This window comes from Gobius niger (genome assembly GCF_951799975.1).
Source record: "Gobius niger genome assembly, chromosome: 3".
NCBI classification, from domain to species: domain Eukaryota; kingdom Metazoa; phylum Chordata; class Actinopteri; order Gobiiformes; family Gobiidae; genus Gobius; species Gobius niger.
Window position 1 is genome coordinate 23,267,912 of NC_136854.1, and position 18,843 is coordinate 23,286,754.

Genomic DNA, 18,843 nt, shown 5'->3' on the forward strand with positions numbered 1-18,843 from the left:
CAGCAAAGCGGGGACTAAATGATGCCGTATTTGGACAAGTCGCTCAGCTCCATATCTCCAAATGCCTCCCATGGGCACACCACGGTGATGTCATTGCCCAGCCCCTCCATGCCGGGGATGTCGTCTCCAAATCTAAGGGGGGGGGAAACAAGCAAAAAGAAGGCATTGCACAAATCCGTAGCTTTGTTTAGTAAAATGAAGGAACTGGTTCTTACCCCTTCTGGCCTGGCTTTGGGGCCTTGCTCTTAAACGTGCGCACGGTCCTCTGCTTGAACTTGGGAGGTGCCTTCCTGTCGACCGGGGCTGCAACGTCTGCCATTGTGATTATTTACTACAAAACAAAGTGAGCAGGGGTCAGCTTCCAAAAAGTGAATGCACCACAAGCAGCAAGACACAGCACACAGACTCGGCACAGAACTCGTTTGTTTCTTACCTGTTTGTGTTTCCACTGCGGATCTCAATTGTTACATCGCTTGGTCTGATCGTCCCTCTTTTAAAGTGTCTGTAATCTCATCAAGAGATCACTCCGGTATCAAAGATCAAGCTGAGATGATCAGATGGTGAGAAGATCAAGACGTAAATAAACTAAATTAAGCTTCCACTATCAGTCCAGGTACTTTTAAAGGTACTGTGTAACTGTATAAGTGAGTCAGCTTTACAAGGGACTGCTCACGCTTCACGGACTGTTTGTGGGAAGGCCCTGTTGTTTATCTCAATTTCAATATGTTTTTCAATACTTTGTTTTATTCGTAATGTTCGACAGGAAGTAGTCATTTCCCTACACTGGCAACATTCATGGTGAAAAACAACACATGACATCTACAAAAGCTGCTATAGCATCAGTGTTTATCAGTTTAAACATTCATATAGTTTTATAATAATACATATATTCTGCTGGCTTCATATTATATGGTAGTTCAGCAGAAGAGATATTCAGCAAATTGCCGCAACCAGGGGGCGAACTCACATTGCGGATGTTTGCAATGTGTCCATGATAATACAATATTATTTCATTACGAAACTCATATCTCGACGTGTTAGTGACCTTTTTTTTTCCTTTTTTATTCCAAAAATGATGAGTGGCAAACTCCACCTCCAGACCTACGACCTTAATTCTTTTCTTTGGAAGTTGAATGATTTATTCCAGGACTGCCTGTGTGGATCCTGCATTGCAGCACCTACTGTATGTTGCAAAATCCTGCTGCTCGAGTCCTGACCAGAACCAGGAAACATTAGTCCAGTGCACTGGCTTCAAGTCTCTTCATAGTCGGGCACCAAAGTACATAGCTGACTTGTAGGAGCCATATGAACCACCTTGGGCTCTGAGAACCTCAGGCAGGGGTCTCTTGGTGGTTCCCAGAGTCATGACTAAACACGGTGAGGCTGGGTTTCAGTTTCATGCATCTAAGGTCTGGAACAGCCTCCGTGAGGACGTGAGAGAGGCCTCAACTGTGACTGTGTTTAAATCCAGCCTGAAAACATGGTTGATTACTGCAAATGAAAGTATTTATTTAATTTGAACACTTCTGTTTTGTGTAATTGCTTTTATGGATTTAATTGACTTCACAGTTTGGTTTTGCTGTGACTGAGACACAGGGAATTGCCTTTGACATAAAATGTGCCATACAAATAAACTTGCCTTGCTTATTGCTCGTTAGGGCGGCACAATTGATCACAATAAAAGTGAAATTACCAAAAAATGCAATATTGAATCCAAGCAATATCTTTGCACACACTAAATATCCTAAAACCTCGTCCAGTAATTTTCAACAAACGTGCAGTGAAATGTATTTATTGTATGCATTAGTTTACCAGTTCTCATTTCAGTCTTCTCTCAAATATTGACACACTTAAAATGTACTTAGGCCTTTGCTCTGGCTGGTACCGTCAGATCTCAGAAGCCGAGCACGGCAGGGCCTGGTCGGTGCTTGGAAAGGAGAAGCCTGGGTGAATGTGGTGTGTTGAATGTTCAGTTTACTCCAGGGCAGCTGTAGCCATATATGTTGCTCACCTTCACCAAGTATGGTATGAATGAATAATGTACGGAATTGTAAAACGACTTTGAGCGTCTGGAAAAGTTATTATTATTTACACTCTGAACTGAATCTTAAATTATATCGCAAAACTGAAAAAAACAAAAAAACAAAAACAAAAACAACAATAACAAGAAAAAAAAAGTCTATCTTCAACTGGACTCTGACAATAGTTTCAAAATTCAATTAATTCCCAGTTTGTTGTAATTTAAAAACAATTTATAAACATTTTGTATGAATATTTAATACAATAATAGCACCAAAATCCGACTTTGGAATAGGTCACATTCGAGGTGGTATCAAAACATTCTAAAAGATAGTTTATTACCGAGTTGGAGGAGAGAAATTACTGTTAAACTGTCCAATTACAGTTTTGACTTGTCACTGTTATTACTGCAGGCCTATCCTCAAGGTGCAAAACCTAGTTTTTCTGTCAGAAAGGAAAATGTCTTTTTTTTTTTTTTCTAGTCGATAGATATGTTTGCAACAATACTTTCACTTACTTTTTTGTAATCCATACACAGACAGAACCCACTGCATCTGTTTATGTCTCACAATGTCTTTGTCAAGCCATAAGTGCTCACCTCAGCTAACAAATAAATTAAGGCCACATTGTGCGTCAAAGAGTGTTCTGGATACCTCTGTCCCGTGCTCATGTGACTCTGGATTGTCCTAAGGGAGCCCTGGTGCAGATCCATCTGGGACATGTGATGTAAGCTCCTGTGCACATGCTGCATCATGGGAGACGAATAAAGGTGTTTTACCTTTCTGTGGTGCAAAGAAGTCTAGCAGAGTTCAATGAACTCTGGAGGCCATAACTGTAGAGAGACACTGACATAGTTAATGCACTCTGCAGACGGCACTTAATAGAAATCTATAAAGTCTAATATTAGCTGTTTACATTCATGATATCTGCAGTACTATGGCTAATGCAGCGAAACCTCCAGGCTATGAATTGTCAACTTTTATCAGCAGACGTACATCGACGAGCCCAACTTGAGAAACTATTTTATTTTGAGGAGGACAATTGAAAGTCATTTATATTCAACAAAATGGTTAATAATAAATCTGTGGGGTTTCCGGTGCTTGTAAAGTTTCAAAGGTATAGGACTCAACAGACCGTGTGGTGAATATTATCTTACCGATGTTAAATTATGTGAGCTAAGGTATGATGGCTTATAATAGCTAGGTAATTTTGTGTAAAAAATATCTCTATATCTCTACATCTTAAATTTTAATTGTAAAAGAAATACACATCACAATCATCTCCTTATAAGCTTTTATTTATGAAAAAAATTCTGACTCTCTGACTGTATTCCCTCATAAAACAGCCAAGACGTGTCAAAATAAGATGCTACAGAACATTCTGGGAAGGGTCATCTAAATCCAATTAGATTTTTTCTTTAACAGCTTGTCCTTATGTAAGTCTGAGGGTTTTACATCCCTGCTTTAGATCATCATTAGCCCCTGCATGTGATCTTGAATACCTGTCAGGGGGATTAGAGAGGAGCATATAAGAGGCCACAGGCGAAAGCAGCCAGTCGAATCTGAACTCTGACACAACTACAGTGCTTCTACTTCACTGACAGGTGAGTGACAACGCAGATTTTATTTATCATGGGAGACGCTTTGATTATCTGTGTTGCTTCAGGCTGTGTTCATGCGGATGGAGTTTACCTGCTTTTGTGTTTAGTTATAATTTATCAAGTGTTTGTTGTCTTTGTAACAAGGCAAAAATGGCACCGCTCGAAACAAACCTAAACAGACCTTTTCAAATTTGCCCTCTAGTATTCTTTGAGTTAGTGGTTTTTTTTAAAACTTTAAAACAAGTATTTTACACGTTTAAGTGCTTCAAAAATACTGAAAACTAGGGTAAATTATTTAGTGATTTAACTGGGGTGTACACCAGACTCTTGCTTAGAAAAACAAACAACACCGGCAAGTGTAAAAGGGGCAGTGGTGGAAGAAGTACTCAATATTCCTCCTTAAATAAAAGCACAGATACATGATCAAAAGCCACACTGCGTAAATTTTACCCAATACATAAAATTTCAATACAAGCATTTATTTTATGACAGGGATTTTCAGCATTGAAAAATACCCCATAAATGACTAACAAACAAGTGCTTTTGCTGTGAGCAGCTCAGCTCTCCTAAGACATGACAGTAACTTTACCGTGAGTGGGCACGTCTCCAGCTCGTCTCCATGGAGATGTGACTAAAGGCAGTAGAATTTGAGATTTTAATAGGTTATGTCCTCGTCCAAATTTATTCTCTGATTATCCACTGCAACAATAGCATTTTCTGTGTCATTATCTGCATGTTTTGTACTGTCGGCAACAGTATAGTCCAAAATGTTGCGCAGTGTGCCTTTAAGTAAAAGTATAAAAGCATGCATTGTAAAATGTGCTTAGTAAAAAGTATTCACCAGATTAATGTGGAGGATTTGTTTTAATCATTTGAATCAAACAAGGTCTAAACGAGTAAACCACTAACTCAAGTCTAAACTGGGACTAAACTAATTAATCGTAGAGAGGTCACTTTGAACATAAAATACTTTTAACCTCATTTAAATATGCAGTGGAGTAGAAAGTACTGATACAGGCTTTAAAATGTAGTGACGTTGCTTAAGTAAAAGTACCTATAATTTGTACTTTTTACTACACTTTCCAACACTGGAAAGGGGTGCAGAGTTGGCCGGAGCCCCAAAGCTCGGCCCCAGTACTGAAAAAGCAAACTTAATTGTAAGTGGTTTGACATTGACATGAGTTTGACTTGATCTGGACAAAGGCAGCTTATTACACCATCACACAGGGCTTGAGTGTCGCCTTAAGGCCGATTATGGAATTAGGTAAACGTGGCCCTGTAATCTCCAGGTCAAGAGTTAAAATAGACAAAGCGGTTTGTGTACCCATGTTGTAACAAAGCTTAGTCTATTTAATCTTCGCTTGTGAGCCACTGGAAAGAACATTTGATGATGTTAGCGCTGTGAGGTTAATTCACTGTACTTTCTCTTTGAACAGTAACGAACACAATGGCCGATGCAGGAGTCGCAGTTCCCGCTGACAAGAAGGGACCTCCCAAATTCAAGCAGAGGGCCATGCGCACCTTCAAGAGCAAGGCCCCAAAACCAGGCCAGAAGGGGTAAGACTCACCGTCTACTTCTGAATGTGAGCTATTCGGTTTGCTTTGCTGCTTACTAAAGGCAATTTACCTGTTCCAGATTTGGAGACGACATCCCCGGGATGGAGGGCCTGGGCACCGACATCACAGTCATCTGCCCCTGGGAGGCATTTGGAGATATGGAATTGAGTGACCTGGCCAAATACGGGATCGTCTAGAAACGCTGCATGCCCCTTACCCCATACAATCTTCCATACCTTGTATTCCTTTGCGTTACCCAACCTCGCCCAAAGCAAACAAATCCTGGTCCTTGTAGACTTTTATTAATGCCCAGAACATTCTAAAACTGCTGGTTGGTCCAGTCATGCTTTGTACCTGTCCACTGACATAAAGCTAATTGAATGCATTTTTGCTGCTTAAGTTTATTCTCCCTTTTCCCGGCGCCTTTCCATTTTCTGATCCTACCTCACTGAAGCCTTTCTTACTGTACAGATTGAGAATTATTTTTGTTTTTATTTTTCTGAAGCACTTAACATTTAGCTCAACAATGATAGAACTGTGAATAAATGGTTATTTCCAATGTCCCGGCGTACTGGTTTCATTTTGGGATCATGTTGTTTTCAGTGGTGATCCTAGCCTGAGGTCAAGTAAACTCTGAACACGAGTTTATCAAATGTTTCTGCTGACCTCTAGTGGTTACAGTGTATACTGCAGTTACATCATCTAAAGCAGAGGTTCGCTTGGTGTAGGGCCGATTATCTTAATTATGGCCTAAATTGATGTTTTAAAGGACTTGATAGTATTTTTTAAAATTTCTAGAGAACTATAACAAGCAATTGATCTCATTTGTGTAACAATATAACTCAAAATCATCTTGAGGGCCAGAAGTTCTGTGATGAAGGGCCGGTTTTGTTTGCCCGATAGAAAATAGTTGTCAATAAAGACAAACAAAAGCCATGATCACAACAAAACATTTTATATAAAACAATTTATATGGACATTCAATAACAAAAATCAAAATGGCAGTCAAATGTGGGTTTGACATGACAGAGGAAGAGGACCAGTCATCGAGTAACCATTATAACTATGATAAGTTAGCCACACAGTTTTGTATAATACAGTGGCATCGACAGGGAAATGAAGCCACTGCACGTTCAGCCATAAGTTAGTCAGTGGGTCTTTTGCCTAGCGGCTCTGTGCTCGTCTTTGTCAGCTCACTGCCAACACCAGCTGCCTAAAGTTCAAAGGGTCAGTGGTAAAGAGGACTTGGGCTCTGCTGCTCGAATATGAAAGACACAAGATCATGCAAAACTAGTTTAAAATTGACAATATCACTCATGCTGGTTTATCCATGCCTTCAGTGGCTCTAAATGACCATCGATGTGAGTTTTGTGGGATTGGTAGCATCTTTGGCTGTTTGTTTTTTTGTTTTTTTTTACTGTTGTGTCCAGAACACATTCAAAATGAAGGTGTCAAAGAAATGTTTAAGTTTACAACAAAACTCAAAACAGCAGCACTAAACATGTCCTATAGATTTCCCACAAACAAAAAAAATTTAAAATACAAATACAGCCATAAAATATTCATGTAAAACATTCCCATTTTTGATTTTCTTCTGACACTTTATAACCTGTGGTAGCTATGTGTTAGTGATGAAAATAACTGGACAACAAAATCCAGTCACAGCATTGTTTGAAATGGATGGATCTTTTCACAAAAACGTTTTAACCAAAGTGCTACATGCCTTTTGATTTTTCCAAAAATCTTGGACTAATCCAGTCACTCATGTTTTTTTTTTGTTAGTTTTTTTTTTTAGCTAAATTGCAATGTTTTTGTCACATCTTCGATCAAAAAGAGAAAAGAAAAGCCCAGGGCAAGGCTTAATAGTGTTGCATGCATACCTTTGGATCGTCCACGTGTGCGCTCCAGTTTATAAAAAAACAAAACAAAAAGGGCCAAGAAGGACGCTAAAAAGACTGATGGGAACAGTAAATAAAATAACATAGTATTTACCATAGATGAAAACATTCTTTACAAAAGCAAAATGTGCGGTCTACAAATCTTTGGAACAAAACAAAAGCCACATTTGGAAATATAGAATACAACAGTATAGAAATATGCACAACAGTAAAGTGTTTTGCATGTAATATTTTATATCCACCCACGGAATCTGAATCTCTCTTGCTCAGTGTTTGCTGTCTGGACAGCATCTATAACACAGCTAACTAGTTATTGAAGGAAGACATATTTAATATTGGACTTGCTCTATAAAAAGCGGAGCATGGGGGAAATCCAAATAATAAATCTCTACATTAAAGGATCAACAAATACTGAGGTTGCATGTGGTAACTACAGTTTAGGGATTGGTCATTTATCAAAAGAAGACTTTTTACAGCGTAGTACATCATTTTTGTAGTGTTGAATATGTAGTTAACTGTGCATGTGTGCAGGAGCACAAGTGAGAAGGGGGTTTCTTTCAATAAGATTCTATGATTTAAACCCCTAAGTTCAGTACATGCCGCATTACAGCAGTGACTGCTGTGCAAGTCAAACAAAATAACGCCTTAATATTTTAATAATTATAATAATCAATAATAATTTGGTAACTTTTTTTCTCTATACTAATTTCTTTGCATATGACACTTTAAAGTTAAAGGTTTACCATTTCCACATACTAAGAAAACATGAGGTAAGAAACACCTCTCGCCTTTCCACTTTCAGACGATTACTGTAGTGAAATAAACCATCACAGCATGGTTCTCTGACGTCCTCCTCAGACCAGAACAGACAGCATGGCCTCTGATTTGAGTCCACCAGTGAGAGAGGTGGGAAAACTGTAAAAGCTCTCATTCTGGTCTCGAGTGTTGCACTCTTTTCAGGGCTCCTGCTGCTTCCCATCACTCCCATGTTGTGTGGATGCATTTCCTTAAATGTTGACCGTGTGCAGGTCACACAGCTCCCAGCTCTTTCATAAATAATTAATAGCTGCTTGAAAGTCACTTTTGTCAGACAGCAAGTTGGAAGAACATTTGGGCTCCATCCCAAGTTTTGTGCTGCAGATGCCGAGGAGAAAAAGAGGGACTATAATACAGCCGTGCAACATCAGGTCTTTTTTCTTCTATGTTAAAATGCAAAGGCCATTTTCAGTTTGTGATACAGCATTCCTCTATTTCTTTAGTAGTATATATATGAAAAAGTAGGGTTGGGGTCTGAAAAATCTTAGCCGTGACCGACTTTGTGTCCAAAGTAGGTGCAGTTCACCTCCACAACAACAGAGGGAGCTCTTTAATGGGAATTTTATGGAAGATAGGAGCTCCTGATAAGGGAAGTGTCTATTATATTAATACGGGGCAAATCTGCTGTATCCTCCTCTGTAGAGCGTTGCCTGTGTACACAAAAACAATACATGGTGTGTATAGTTTTCCGTAAATGTGTTATTATTATTATTCACTAAATACTGGTTCGTTTGCAACATTACTAATATTGAGCTACTGTGACAATGCAGTTTTTTCCCTTATGGATCAATAAAGTTTGTCCAAGTCCAAATTGCTTTATAAATATAATTATAATAATTATAATAATGGCTAACACTTGTATTGCACTTTTCAAGCGTCCATTACACTGTAGTCATTCATTCACACCATAATCGGTGGTGGTAAGCTATTACAGCAGCCGCATCCACCCATTGAGGTAGACTGACGGAGGCAGAGCTGCCAATCTGCCCCTCCGACCACTCTCACACTCTCATTCATTCTGGCCTAGTGTACATGATTTTAGTGGTAGGGGTAACTCGAGCACCCAGAGGAAAATCGACACAGACACGGTGATAACATGCAAACTCCACACAGAAAGGTCCCCACCCAGGCTGTGAAGCACAAGCACTAACTGCTGCGCCACCATGCCGCCCATTTATTTGTGTCATGTTTTGTGAGGAATTGTGAGATCTCTTACCATAGCTCCAACACCATAAGCAGCTGGAGCTAGTGCAGCATGATACGGATCTGCTGTATAAACACGTCCATAACTGTGTGAAAGGGACAAATGAAGCAAATTAGTAAATATTATACAAAAAAATCCTCTGATCTGAGAAGTGGAGTCACCTGTCACTGTAGGCTGCTGCTGCTGCCGCTGCTGCTGCCGGAGTGGCTGCTACGGCAGCTGGCTGGGCGTAGCGATACGCTGCATATCCACCCTATGATGAGTCAATGCAGTCGAAGGTTGAAGGCATTCCAGAGAGAACATGAAGGAGCAAAGAGAAAACTGTAAATTCATGTTAAAATAACCAAAGCAAGATCATTGGTTCAGTACATCTACAGGGTTACAGTGTGAGAAAAAAACTGCAGGGAAGAATAGTGAAAGATTAAACAAGCAGACAGCAAATATGGCTAATCTGGTATAGAACAGCATTCAAAAAGATGTAGGTCAGGGGCTTTGTGGTCTATCCCTCCATAAATAACACACCATTTTCATTAATTTGTTGCCTTTAACATGTTAGCCATGGAGGGAGAGAGTTTTCACCCATTAACTGTGCCCACCACAGATCTCCTACCAAAACACGCACAGTTAAAGAAAGGGGACGGGTGGCGAGGATGCTTGTGTCATTTTCTATGCTGAATGAAGAGCTGATGAACAATTACATCTACAACTACAGGTGTAGGAAGACAGTCAGCCAGTGAGATTAGGAGCACGCACACACACACACACAGTCGCAGGCCAGCGACCAATCATTGACGGACACAGCATGCTTTCCCAGACTGAAAACAGACAGTGTATTAGGCCAGACATCCCTATATAAACACACCACTGCATTCTACCCTACATGATAAGTCATGGCCAAGTCCCACATTCAGGACCACACATTGCTGCTATGGGAAGGAGGTTGGACTTGGAGGAAGAGAGAGGACCGAATAAAGTGGGAGCAAACGAGAGACTCATCAACAGGGGAAAAAAATTTAAAGAATCAAGAGAGTAAAGATGGAAAGTAAGGAAGATTTGTGGAGTCAGCCTTGTAAGTATGTCTGCATGCCCACACTGAATCAGTTAGCATGCCACAGGTGAAACAGATCAGGGAGATTCCTGGAAGGGGTTTCAAATAAATCCTGTATAGAGGACAGTTATGGCCCTACATTCTCTTCAATGGATGAAATTCAAGGTTTGAACATTGTTTTCCTCACAGTGTACTTGCATCCTTACATTTAAATATATGCTTCATAGTAACATCTGGTATCTTGATGATAGGTCTTAATATGCATGATGTTGTGTTTCTCTAATCACCATGAAAGCCATATTTCCTGTAGATGTTTTCACCAAAAATGTACATCTAAGTGTTTTCTACCCCTTCCGCAACTCCGCTCATGTCAGAATCCAGTGAGTTAGTAAAAGAAGACAGAAGGCATTTCGATCTCAGATGGTCAATAATGTCTAGCAGCACGCAGTCACTGGAGACGAGTAGGATGCACACTGGCTCTCACACAGAGTGTGTAAACCCTACCTGAGGCAATCTGCCACTAATGTCCTGAAACACTAGTCTACAGAGAGAACAGAAAAAGCTATTGTCAACCTGGTCATTCGCGCACACACACCATTTCACACACACACACAAACGGATAATCACATTGGCACAAACTCACAAAAAGCACAGGGACACACCCATGAGGAGTCAAATCATGAATGGGAGCTTTGATATGGACACTGCAGATGTCACTTTTGTAAACATGGCATGTTAGCCATTTGTTATGAACACTCTTGTAAATTACACCATTCATTGTCGCACCACTTTGGGTTTGCCCTGTGCCATCTCACACTTGAAAACCCAGAGACAGAGAGGAGAAACGTAGAATGAGTGATTGTGAGTAGAGAGGTTCATACTTACATAGAGGTCAGCTGCACCGTAAAAACCATCCTGATAAGCCATCACACTGAGAGCGATGAGGGATGGCAGAAAGACAGAGTCCAGAGAAATGGTGGGGGAATGACCAAACATAATGTTGAGATGCACCAACAAGGGGGCATGGCAAAACAAGTGATGATTGGACAGATGTCAATGGTGTCAGAGAGATTGTGAAAGAGATAAAAGAGAAAAAAAGGTGAGATTATTACACACCGTGCAACATGCAAGATAAAATACCACTTCTTTGTATACAGAAACATTTGTGCTTTGAATGTAAACCTTTCAAGTTTAAACAAGAAACTACTCGATGATATCTAACAATTAAAACTACAAGGAAATGGTATTCTTGATCAATCAATATCAAAAACCGCGGTTATAATAGTACACCAATTCACAACATGCAGGCATTTAAAGCGCTTTGTAGCCCACATGCATTGAGTCTATTGCACAGTACATTAATGTGAGTGATTTGAAGTGTTTACCCCGGGTAGGTTGGGATGGCAGGCTGAGGCACAGCTGCTCTGACTGCACTGTAGACGGGCCGGGCACGACCTCGGAGTGCCCCTCGAAAGGTTGCAGCAGTGGAGGCGGCGGCCGCTGCTGCTGCTGGGTACGGGAAGCCTGGGACTGAGAGGCAAAAGAGCATAAATGATTTCACAGTAATCTAAGGTCACTGTGGTGTACAGACTGTCAGGAGCTGTTAGGTTTGAGGTGTCTAACCTGTGTAAAGTTCAGGACTGTACATGGCTCCAACCATGGGACTCAACTTCCACCCAGCTAGAGAGAGAGATTTAACTGCTGTTAATTCAGAAATGGATACAGTCAATAATAATGTTAGTTTAAACTTAAACCTTGACAAAATAATAATAATAATAATCTGTCTATGTGCAGATATAATGTACCCGTGTTTTCTTGTATAAAACCAGTGGGAATGTGTGTATATATATGTATAGAAACGTATATGTGTGTAATATCTGCTTATACAGGAGGTTGCAAAATTCACACTGCTGACATAAATGAAGAATTTTATTATTCTATTTTTATTTTACATTTATTTATCTAACTATTTATTTATTTATGTTGCCGTTGTTTTCTCCTTCTCTGTTTCTGTTTTTCTGTTTACTGTTAAGAAAAAAAAAGATAATAAATAATGATGTTAGAAATAAACCTGAAAACCTTTTTTTTTCTTACATAGCATAAAACATAAAAAGTAGCAGTCAATCTATAATTATTTTTTAATCAGATTAATCACACGTTTAAAGTTGATTAATCCGATTAATCGCAGTTCATTTGAATGATTTTTGAAATTATGTTCAGTATTAATATCAGGCCGACATAAAACGCTCTAATTTAAAGCATTTGCTCGCATTTCATCAATAAACTACCAACTATTTCGTAAAGGTAAGTGAAAAGCCCAATGTGTGTTTGGTCACAATATAATGTGATTAATCCATGATTAATTAGTAAATTATCTTTTGAATAATAAAAAATTATACAAATAATAATGATAATAATAATAAATAATAACAATAAATAATAATAATAATAATAATAGTTGCCCTGGGATAGACAGAAGCAAGGCTGTCGATCTGCGCAATGGGCCCCTCTGACCACCCCCACACACACCATTCACTCAGACTTCCTGGTGTTCCCCGACAGTCTCGTATCCGAGCACTAACCAGGCCCTGCTTGGCTTTTGAGATGAGATCGGGCATAGCAAACGCTGTATAATTGTGAGTAAAGCGTTGACTTTCACTGCCATAACATGTAGAGAAGTCATTCTACATAGTGTAAGTATGATGGAACAAGAGCTTTTACCATACGGAAGAGCTGCGAGACCTTCTCCATTTGCATATGGCGTTGTAATCTTCTTGTTGGTCATCACCCTGGCGGTGGCATTGTTGACCTAAGCATCAAAGAAAGTAACAGTTTCAATGCAATGGTGTCCGTAATAATGAGGAAATTGGGAATGCAAATACATAAACAATTTCCATACAACTTCAATATAACCTTGCACATGTTACATTTTATTTTGACAATAATCTTAATTTCATTGATGAACTGCAATGGTATTTGAGGCATGCGATTTTCTTTGTAATAGGAAAAAAACATTGAATACAAGGTTCCCGGTGAGTTGTCAGGCAGTTTGCACACAACAATGCAACCATTGGCACACAGAAAAAAATAAACTGATTTGCATTCAAAAAAAGAAACCCAAGACCAACACATTTGCTACCTGCAAAAAGGAGGAAAAGAAGGTGAACTAAGCATCATCAATTCAACACAATGCAAAAAAAATCAATTAGAGTTCATTCACAAATTACAAACAGCCAATCAAGAGCGCATCACATCACCAGAAGTGAGCATAAGAAGCCAATCAGCAAGCACCAGATGCAGCAAGAGTCCAATCAAAAGGTAAGCAGCCTTCCCAGTCAAGTACACTAGACATCATACGAAGTCAGAGGAGGGGCAGGAGAGAACGACAGAAGAGACGAGGATGCAGGAGGAGGAGCCAGTCCACATGAAGAACACATAAACACACACACACGAGGAGAAGACGCACAGTGAACAATCCATCCAAATGTGCGAGATCTACAAACAAGATGCGGCGCACTCTTTCAATTACTTCTGACTACTTTGGATTGAACCTGACAAGAGCAACAATGGAGTGAGATATGAATATGTGAAGTAAGAGTCAAGAAAGAGGGGGATGGGGGATGCATTACTCATTCCTCAAAAAGTAAACGTAAACGCATCAACTCAACTCATTGTTGTAAAAAACAGGCATTTCAGTTCATGTCACATGACCAGACCTCAGACGTTAACACTAAAACACCATTCAGAAAAGGCAAAATGAAAAAAAAACCCTAATAATTCAATGAATTATTCTACCACATTGTACACCATCATTCTTTTCTTCTTTGTGACATTTCACACATGGATCTCCTTGTCCTTGCAATAAGCTGCTTTTTGTATCCGTTAAAATATTGAGGCTGTTACAACCACTATCACCTGCAGTTAAAGACCTGCTATGATCCTAAATGCACACCCATACTGTTCTGGCCTGTGCAGCTAACGGATCTCATGCGCAGCATGCTGTCCCACTAAGGTGCAGAAATGCAGCTATTGGCTGACACATGACATAAATGACATAGTACTACATGACGTCATACAGATGACGAGAAAGAGTAAACCATGCAGGATATACAGCTCTTTTTAAATGCTGAATGCAGTAAGTTAGAGAGGTGATTGGAATGAATGCATAAGAAGTGGTAGTAAAAATTGTTACATTTGCAGATAGATGCAATACATTCAGTTACACAGTAAGAGGCCTTATAATGCCATGCGGTCAATGACTAATGTAGTTATCATTTCATTCACCTCCTCCCCAGTGAATCACAGAATTAGCCAATTCGATTCTATCATTCAGTCAATCAAGCTCCCGCAGCAGGAGACCCTCATTTGGGTTAGGTGCATTTAATTTCATTTGGACGGATGAGGTGGGGGAGGGGTCATTCAAAGATGATGCCATGTGTACACAACTTACCGTTGCCAGGAATACGGCGTGAGGACACGCGAGCAGTTACCGTGGAGACTGACAACAACAACATACAAAATCATCAGGGTAATAGAGAAAAATATATGCAAGAAATAAATGATGAACCAAAAAAAAAAGGAAAAAAAAAAACTAACTTAAAAGAAAAACGAGGTATGAAGAGCAACCCCACCCCACTGAAGAGCCATAGATGTAATAGTCATATGTCGACTACAATTTTCAATATTGTGAAAAATGCCTGTACTATTAAAAACCAACAACAAACAGTCGGGTGTCGTGAAGTAGCAAGGAGATGAACAGAAAATCACAAAATCTTATTTAGGAGCCACTTATATTTCCTCTTTGATTAGCCTCTAAACATCAATCTCACTATCATTTTAGGTAAACTGACTGTCATAGGACTAGAGTGACAGATATGGCAAGGATGGACATCACAGGAGGACGACTGATGCAGGTGCACATGGGACAAACTGGGACAGGAGGACAGACAGACTGGCCAGGTGAATATGATGGAGAGAGATGATAGAAAAAAAACAGGAATAGGGATTGAGAGCTGCTGTTTCTATTGCATTCTCTTCTCCTCATTCTCTCTTTTTGCCCTCCGTATTTTTATTCCAGCACACCCACACACAGACAGAAGAGTGCAGGACATTCCATACCATGCAAAAGGAGCTTCAGTAGCAAGTAACAAAATAAAAAAATTAATAAAAAAGGCAGATCAGAGCAAATGGCAAAAGAAAATCGTATTTTGTCCCCCCCAACAATAGCCATTTGCAAGTAATCCCGGAGCTCATGCTGACAAAATGAAAAAGTCACAACAAAATGCACTTCCATGAGATTTGGTGTCGTTTAATTTTTTTTTTTTCCAGGAGTGATAGATGCAAGCACGTGTGTAAAACATTTTCATTCATATTGCAATGGTGAACTTATCAGCAACCCGCTTTGAGAGCGTCTTCATAAACACCACACTTCTCACGGCAGTCTCATTCCTTCAAACTGCCCCTGACAAATTTCTTCTCGTCATGCATCAAATCTCTAATCACATCACATATCAAGAGTCACTACCCAGAGGCACAGTGTTAGATTTTAGGAAATAGTCAACATCTGATCTCAAGCTCTTGTCCATGCAACATACAGTAGCCTCTTACCGTCGCTGTTGAGAGCTAGCGAAAAGAGGCTGGCTGTCCACACAACCGTAAACCAAAACAAATACCACTCGTTGCAATGATAGAAGTGATGGTAATAGAGGTGATGAGAAAAGGGAGGCAAGAGAGAGCAAAAACAAACGGAAAATAATGTCCTACATGCTGAGACAGAAGCAGTTTAAAGAATCAGCAACAAGGACCAACCGGCCATGCCATTCATGAAGCCTCCCCCCCTTCCCTCTACCCAGCATGCTTTGCAAACCACATAGCTACAAGATCAGAGTGCAACAAACAGCCCAGGACAACCACAGCACGGAACAACATCGGCATAAACATCGACAGAAAGTGCCAATCCGAAAGAGGCGTCTGTGTGTGCATTGCACCATGCCAGATTGAAGCCAAAGGGGGTTAAAGTTCGACATACAGATACAGTCACCCGGGACAAAAACTTCTGGGCACAAAACCCACCGTGACAAACTCATCTTTATTGTCGGACATGGGGGGAAACACAGGAATATGTTTTTGCTATTGCAGAAAGGAGGAGGGGGGGGGAGGGGGCAAGGGTTGGGAGATACCTCGATTTTACGCCCTTCCACCAGTGTGCCGTGGAGCTTCTCTCGGGCTCTCTCCGCGTCACCACTCGATTCAAACGTCACAAAGCCGAAGCCCTGCGAGTGTGGAGGGGCAGAGAAAATGGAGGAGGAGAAAAAAGAAACAAAAGGGAGGTTGGTTGGAGAAACTGCTGCTGAGCTCATTTCTGTCAGTAATACGTGACTTCACGGTCCTACCTTGGATCCCCTCTCGTTGAAAATGATCTCGACATCAAGGATTTTTCCAAATTGCTGAAAAACAAGAGAGGAAAATGAGAATCTGCAGGAGGAGGAGCCGTGCAGTGCCTTTTGCCACGGGGTGTCAGCACTGTTCAAGCATGAGCAGCTGGCACGCGGCCAATGCTGCTAGCCTTTTCTTCCACCATATCTTGCTTGCCTCTGTTCTTTTCTCTGCACCACACTTAAAAAAACATAGCTTATGTAACAGTCCCGCATTACACCAAATCCTCACACCTTACTACTTCAGAGAGCCAGGCGACTGTTATTAGAGGATACAAACCACAACTGTTTTCATCCTAAATTTAGACTAACAAGTATTACCTGATCAAGTGCCACTTTAGTAATGGGTTTAATGTAGTTATTCCCAATTTCTAATAAAGCTTCCGTAAGTCATTGACAAAGCATTGCTTCAAGTTTAATAAACAAGACCAACGTAAGTCTAAACGTTGTAGCTCTAACACATTAACAACTTCATGGTATAATGTTAGGAACACCTCATCACTTAACAGCATTGTCAACAGTGGTTACATTTATAATCGTTATCATGTCATTATAGGTGTTATGATAATTGAAAAACTGTAAAGGAAATCAAACTGGACTTACTTAAATAAAAGGTACACTCTAAAAATGCTATGCTGGGGCAATGTTTTTTTAAATTTCACACTTTTGTTTTTTTGGGACAGAGTGAACCAAACAGAATAAAAGACTTCACACAATTTCAACAATCGTCTCACGAGAATTGTAGCACTAAAATTTGACATAGTGACATCCAGCTGCTTTATAGTGGGGAGGTTTGATTAAATGTTTTGCTTTATTTTAGACACAACACATAAACCTTAAAACATCCACAGTATCCCCTATTGTAACTTTGATTTCAAAGTCAAATCTATGAGAGAATGATGAGAGCTTGAAGCCCGTACAGACCCCGAACATCTGCCGCAGGTCGGGGTCCCGGAAGCGGAAGGGGATATTAGAGACGTGGAGGCGTTTGGGGGTCCCTTTAGCATCTGACTCATCTCCGATGCTGCCTCCTCCTCCGCCGCCTGAGCCGACCCCTGACTGACCGTCAATCTGGGAAGACCCATCTGGCTGTTGGGACAGAGACAGCAGAGTGGCAAAGGAGAGGGGGAAACAAATGGAGTAAGTCACGAGTGTGTGGTAAATATTTGCATACAGGAAATTTGTCAGGATTACTGCCGCCAATGACAAGTTAATATACTGCAAGTTTAACTAACAAGAAGCGACTATGGCTTTTCAATGATTTCATTTTTTGGAATCAATTCAGATCACACTATGCTAAAAAGAATAAAGGAATCAGCAGGAGTTTTCTGATCCTATACTCTGTTACATATAAGAGAGTTATATGTGATGTCTCAGAAGAAATTAGAATATATGGTAATGTTCATCTTCGCTGGCATTGCTCACCCTTTTCTGACAGAAAAACAAACATCCAAGCAAAGACATAATCCCTTTAGAAATTTGGATTGACTAACAATATTACAGTAGCAGAAAAGATTATGACAACTGGAGGATTTTTGACTTGTAATACTGAACAGTTCACTCCGCTGCACATAACGTTTTTCCCAGCTCTTGACACTGGCCCTTACCAGTCGGTTTTCTCCCTTTGTTTGACAGGAGAAGTATCTTGAGACCAGAGACTCCATGTGCCTGTGTTTACTGAATGACTCGTGTGCTTTCACAGTGCATGGAGACCGAGGGGTGGACGCGCTGTGGGCTGTGCTGCTCCGAGGAAGCGGCTGATACTCACTTGGGCACCGAGACTGTTGGCGTTGGCGCTGTTGGCCGCTCCGCCGGCCTCCACGGGGCCCTGCACTGCCCCTGCCGCGTACAGGCTGCCTCCGTAATCCAGCGTCAGGCCGTTCTGGGGGGGCGGAGGCGGGGGTGGAGGGAAGGCAGAGAAGGGAGGAGGCACGAGTCCCTCCTGACCACCAGCACTATCCTGAGAGCCCTGTTGGAGGAAAAAAGCAAGAGAAGCCAAGTCACTGGCTGGCTAAAGTCCACAGTATCTTTTACAGGGAGCATCACCTAACCACTCACGGACCATTTTCCCATGAGTTGAAAGCCACACTCGCATTGATATTAGATTTCCACAATGCAATATACATGTGTGTGTCAATGTGATATTATTGACAGGGTCCTCCCCCCAACCATTAAACATTCACCGCGTCCATATCTATTATTGAGGGTCAGATGCTTCCGTGCACTATGTTTGGTATAACAGTTAAGTCTCTAACGCCCACGCACAC

The 18,843-nt window shown here is 40.7% G+C and overlaps 2 protein-coding genes across 5 annotated transcripts in view; one reads left to right on the plus strand and one right to left on the minus strand.

Annotated features, from left to right (window-relative positions):
* The first annotated feature begins 4,827 nt into the window (after positions 1-4,827).
* On the plus strand, positions 4,828-5,472 carry LOC306960226 (retinal cone rhodopsin-sensitive cGMP 3',5'-cyclic phosphodiesterase subunit gamma-like). The gene is made up of 2 exons (XM_079552594.1): positions 4,828-5,176; positions 5,256-5,472. Exons 1-2 carry the CDS (start codon positions 5,067-5,069, stop codon positions 5,371-5,373), a joined length of 228 nt encoding a protein of 75 aa, XP_079408720.1. The 5' UTR covers positions 4,828-5,066; the 3' UTR covers positions 5,374-5,472.
* Positions 5,473-6,124: 652 nt separating this feature from the next.
* The window catches only part of rbfox2 (RNA binding fox-1 homolog 2), a 30,452-nt gene continuing 17,733 nt past the window's right edge, over positions 6,125-18,843 (minus strand). For 2 of the 4 annotated variants that reach the window (XM_079554197.1, XM_079554198.1), the window contains 11 exons: positions 18,345-18,545; positions 17,501-17,665; positions 16,535-16,588; positions 16,322-16,414; positions 12,864-12,951; positions 11,766-11,822; positions 11,528-11,672; positions 11,028-11,073; positions 9,256-9,347; positions 9,107-9,179; positions 6,125-8,540 (listed from right to left, as the gene is read on the minus strand). In XM_079554197.1, the coding sequence (XP_079410323.1) occupies positions 8,496-8,540; positions 9,107-9,179; positions 9,256-9,347; positions 11,028-11,073; positions 11,528-11,672; positions 11,766-11,822; positions 12,864-12,951; positions 16,322-16,414; positions 16,535-16,588; positions 17,501-17,665; positions 18,345-18,545 (1,059 nt within the window). In that variant the 3' untranslated portion in view covers positions 6,125-8,495. Of the gene's footprint in view, positions 8,541-9,106; positions 9,180-9,255; positions 9,348-9,413; positions 10,684-11,027; positions 11,074-11,527; positions 11,673-11,765; positions 11,823-12,863; positions 12,952-16,321; positions 16,415-16,534; positions 16,589-17,500; positions 17,666-18,344; positions 18,546-18,843 lie in introns of those variants that run through there. The other 2 variants (XM_079554200.1, XM_079554199.1) reach the window with 2 other exon arrangements.

Bases quoted from the DNA above. Each gene is read 5' to 3' on its own strand.
- LOC306960226 (XM_079552594.1), top strand. From the start codon at position 5,067: ATGGCCGATGCAGGAGTCGCAGTTCCCGCTGACAAGAAGGGACCTCCC. The intron at 5,177-5,255 runs GTAAGACTCACC...TACCTGTTCCAG, and splicing joins CCAAAACCAGGCCAGAAGGG to ATTTGGAGACGACATCCCCG.